Here is a 4,518-nt window from a genome sequence, read left to right on the forward strand (position 1 = left end):
GAATGGAGCGGATGGAGGAGAGAGAGACAGGGGAGGTGAGATGGAGGATGGAGAGACGGGAGTAGGAAGAAAGGAGTGAGGGGAAGAGGAAGGAAGTAGAGGAGAGTAAGACGGAGGGAGGAGACGATGAGAGCGGAGAGGAAGAGGAGAAGGGACAGGGGGTGAAGGGGGGAGGGGGAGGGGTGAAGGAGAAGCCAGTGGTTAAAAAGATAGTAATTTTGAAGTATGATTTTAATTTTGATTTTGATTGTAGGAAGGAGAAAGGAGAGGGGGTGGAAGAGGAGAGGAAGAAAGAGAGAAGGGAGGCACAGGAGAGAGGGAACACAAGGAGGAAGCAGGAAAGGAAAGACGAGACAGAATGGAAGGAGAGAAGGCAGAAGGTGGAAACAGGAAATGGAGGGAGGAGGGAAGGGATGCGTGATAGAAGAAGTGGAGGGAGGTTCAGAGGGAGGGCCGAGAGGGAGGGGGGTAAGAGAATGTAAGGGTCGCTTACGGCCAGGTCGCGAGGAGATGGGGGAAAAGGAATTGTAAAAGGTTCGGGAACGCTCCCTGAAAAAGCGCCAATATATGTAGGATATGGAAAATGTAGAGAGAGGAGTAGGAGAGTCGAGAGGTTTGGGAACGTTCCGTAAAAACGCCTTGTAACCTAAAGGAAGCAATAAACCACTACTACTATTACAGAAATTAATACGTAAATAAAATACAAAATAAATTAATACATAAGTAAAACACGCAAAATAAATAAATCAAAATCTCTATAATTTATTAAAAAAGTTCTTACATTTTTTGTGAAATAGAACTCTTGAATTTTTTAAAAATGAGAATCAGTTATTGAAACATTAATAAACATACGTTGTTTATTGATTTTAACTTAATTAGAACTAGTTAAAAGTCATTATTTGCAGCTTTATCCCACTGCCATTCTACAGCACCTTCGTTAAAACAATATTCAGCAAATCTATCTCGATAAATACCACCTAAATTTCTTCCTGAAATCATTTCTTCATTAGTGCTATTTATTATATTTGGTCTAATATACAATGCAAGTTGTTCGTCGTATTCATTATACTGTAAATAACGTCTCTGTTGAGGTGGTTTTTTAAGTTCCCTTGTAATAATGAAATTGTGTAGGCAAATTGTGGCCAATACTAATTTTTCGGCTCTTGAAACGTCAGTATTTATTGGCCGTCTAAAAATTCGCCATCGCGCTGCCAAAATTCCGAAAGCACTCTCAACCACTCTTCTTGCTCGGCTCAAACGATAGTTAAAAACTTTCTTTTTTAAATCAAGATTTGAACTTCTCGGATAAGGGCGCATCAAATATTTGGAAAGAGGGTACGCTTCATCAGCAATTAGAGAATATGGTAGTCTCCTTCCACCAACTTCTGCAGTTGGAGGTATGTCCAAAGTGTTAGTTTCTAGCCCATTCTTTATAGGACTATTCGCAAATACTCCACCGTCACTACAACGACCTTCTTTCCCAACATCTACTAGTATAAAGCGATAGTGGGCATCAGCAACACCTGTGAAGTTGATACTATGCGCTTTTTTATAATTGTGTAACGAGGGCGACCGGGGAGGCGCGGCCGTGTAGAAAAAACCCGAATTCCTCGAGCGAGAGAGAAGGCAATAGAGCCAGCCGGAGAAAATCGATAACGCGCGGTTGCCACGTCGGAGTCAGCTGGCGAAGAAAATCGATAACGCGCGGTTGCCGCGTCGGAGCCGGCTAGAAAATCAATAACGCGCGGTTGCCACGCGTTGACGGCAACCGGCAACGCCGCGCCCGCCCCCGCCGCCTCACCCCGCGCGCCACCGTCCGGGGGGTATAAAAGCCCCTCCGGAGCAGGCGTTTTAAGTCAGTTGACGCTTGGTGCTCCGACCGTCAACACCGGGCAGCGGGTACCTCCGCTGCAGGTATAAGCCGGAGTTGAATGGGTGCTCCTGTCTCCGGCTATATACCGAACCGGAGCACACAGTGGAGGCTCTACTCCGTTGTGGGCCCCGTCCCGCAGTAGCGTACGCCTAACGGGGTGCTCCTCGGCGTGCACATGCTACAATTTCTCCGCACCGGTCTCCCGTTCCGTCCTGACTCCGTTTTCCCCGAAGGCACGGGTACCGCCGTGATTCGGGGGGCGGAGTGATTCCGCAGTAGCGTACACCTAACGGGGTGCTCCTCGGTGTACAATTCCTACTGCAAATTCACGCATCACGAGGCGCCGCTCGGGCGTGATCCTGTCCTGACCAGATTCCTTTTCCTGTTTCCTGACCGGTATAGAACTCAGGGGGGTAATATTCGGGTAGGAAAGAATATTTCCTAGTAGTTCTAATCGTAAGCTCCGTAGTATTAATCCCGTTATTATTTTTTCCCTTCCAGACCAGAAGGGTCCGTGCAGTCATCCTGCCCGACTGATTCCAGTATTACCAGTATTCCGTTATAAATGCATTATATTCTGTATCGATTCCGTACTCTCCATACCTTGTAGTAAAGCCATATTATACTCACTATTTTCCGTACTCCGTTAACAATCCGTACTGTACTTATTATTTTCCGTGTGATTCCGTACTTTCCGTACTCCATCGAAATTCTGTATTTTACTTATTATCTCCGTACTCCGTTGATTCCGTATTGTACTGATTATTTCCGTGCTCCGATCAAACTCCGTATTGTATCCATTAATTTCCGTACTCGTTGAAATCCGTATTGTAATCATTCTTTTCCGAATTGATTCCGATTAATCATATCCTGTTTTTTCTTTTGTATTTAACCACAGGGCGGACTCGCTGTAAATATTAATCCTTTTCCTTTCCTTTATATTTTTACTCTAGGGCGGACCCATTGTAATCACCACGAGATCCTTTGTATTCGTTCCTGAATAAACCTAGTTCACGTCTATTTCACCTTTAAATACCTGTACGACTTATTTTCCGATCCCCCCAAGCGATCGACTCTACTAAGTAATCAAGATCTTGTCCTCCTTTCCTCCCGACGGCCCTGGAGCTGAGCATATTCGGCAAATAGGAGGAACGGAGGATCCCTTTTCCGTTACACAGCACGTCAAATACCGACCGAGACGACGCTCGCTCTTCCGACCGATTAAGTAGAACCGCGCGTCTGATAGCTACGCGAAGCACAAGCGGATTTCGGAATCCCGTCCGACAATCCGGAGACCAGAACCGGGAAGAGCGGGGCACGTATCGTTACAATTGTAATATTTGGAGCCTATGGGGGCTCGTTCACCCTTTATCGTTGCGCAGAAGGAGTTTTCGCTCGGTGGAGGATCGCAGTAGTGAGGTCCGTTTATAGACGAGAGTGGGATATGTAAAAATGAGATATATTTACAGATATGTACAAGTATATACAGCGTTTGTTTTAGATCGAGTTTGTGCGCCTTGCGGCGCGTTGTAAAAATATATCTACCGAGAAGCGCGGCAATTTAGATTACGCTCTCGGTAAGATATGTGCCGTTATGGTCACTCTGATGGGACCGTATGGGCACTCCGGTTCAGGCTCTGAGTCCGACTCGCTAGTAGTCCAGCCTCTGGTTTGCGTGCCTTGCGTGCGTACTTCAATGGTCGAAGTCTGCGTCGTCTGACACCGTCCCGTGCGTGGTGGAGACCGCGGTGACGGTGGCAACGGAGAGATCGGGGAGAACAGGCGCGCTTGGATGTAGCGTGGGCTGGTGAAGCGCCTTACACGTAGATCCCACGGGCTGATGAATATCCGTGGCGGTCTCGTTAAGCGAGGAGGCGGCAGCTCGATCTTATGTAATTTCCACGGCCTGTACTCTATGCAGGGTAAACGTGTTCGGCCGCGTCGAGACGATGATTTTGCTGGCGCTGGTTTTGAAGTCGCCGCTCCGCTCGCTGTGTGTTCTACCGCTGCTCCGCTCGCTGCAGATTCAGCCGCTCCTCCGCTCACCGCTGGCTCCGCCGACGGCTTCGGTCCTCCGTCGAGAGGCGAGACCTCGCCGTGAACTCCCGGAAGATCCTCGGTGCTCGGCTCGGCGTAGGTTGGTGCTCCGTCCGCTGATTCCGCTCGGGGCTGTCTCCTCGGCGTAACTACCGCTCTCGGCTTGCTGGTGCGCATGAGTCCTCGATACGTCCTGTGAATTATCTTTGGAGTCGATTCGCAGAGTTGGCTTATCTCTGCTCCCTTTTATACCGTTGTTCACCGTTTTTCTATTCCGAGAATGTTATTATTTTCATGCGGCTTCTAGCGGTGTCTTGTGAAGTTTTGCTCCGGGGTGTCTCCCTCTGACTGCATGTTTTCGCGCGCGTCGCGCGCGCGGTCGCGAATTGCATTGTGGTGGCCGGTTTGCCGTTCCGTAGGGGCGCCTACGGCCGCCACAGAGCCACTATGAGGAGGAGACTGAAATATAAATTTAATTTGTATTAAACTATTCCGTAATGAAAAAATTGCGGTAATTATGCATAAAAGCGACTTCCTCTCCGATTTGTTTTATTTTTAAATATGTTGTTGGGGATGTCTTCCCGAGTCATTTCATATATATATATATA

At 47.9% G+C, this 4,518-nt stretch overlaps 1 protein-coding gene across 1 annotated transcript; it reads right to left on the bottom strand.

The window, feature by feature from the left end:
• Positions 1 to 885: 885 nt before the first annotated feature.
• On the bottom strand, positions 886 to 2,492 carry LOC105570775. Its single transcript, XM_012028220.1, has 2 exons — positions 2,477 to 2,492; positions 886 to 1,523 (listed from the first exon to the last, which is right to left on the bottom strand). The coding sequence occupies exons 1-2, from the start codon at positions 2,490 to 2,492 to the stop codon at positions 886 to 888; spliced, it is 654 nt and encodes a 217-aa protein (XP_011883610.1).
• Positions 2,493 to 4,518: the final 2,026 nt, after the last annotated feature.

Source organism: Vollenhovia emeryi, unplaced genomic scaffold (assembly GCF_000949405.1).
Source record: "Vollenhovia emeryi isolate VEMERY1.0 unplaced genomic scaffold, V.emery_V1.0 DF941856.1, whole genome shotgun sequence".
Classification (NCBI taxonomy): Eukaryota; Metazoa; Arthropoda; class Insecta; order Hymenoptera; family Formicidae; genus Vollenhovia; species Vollenhovia emeryi.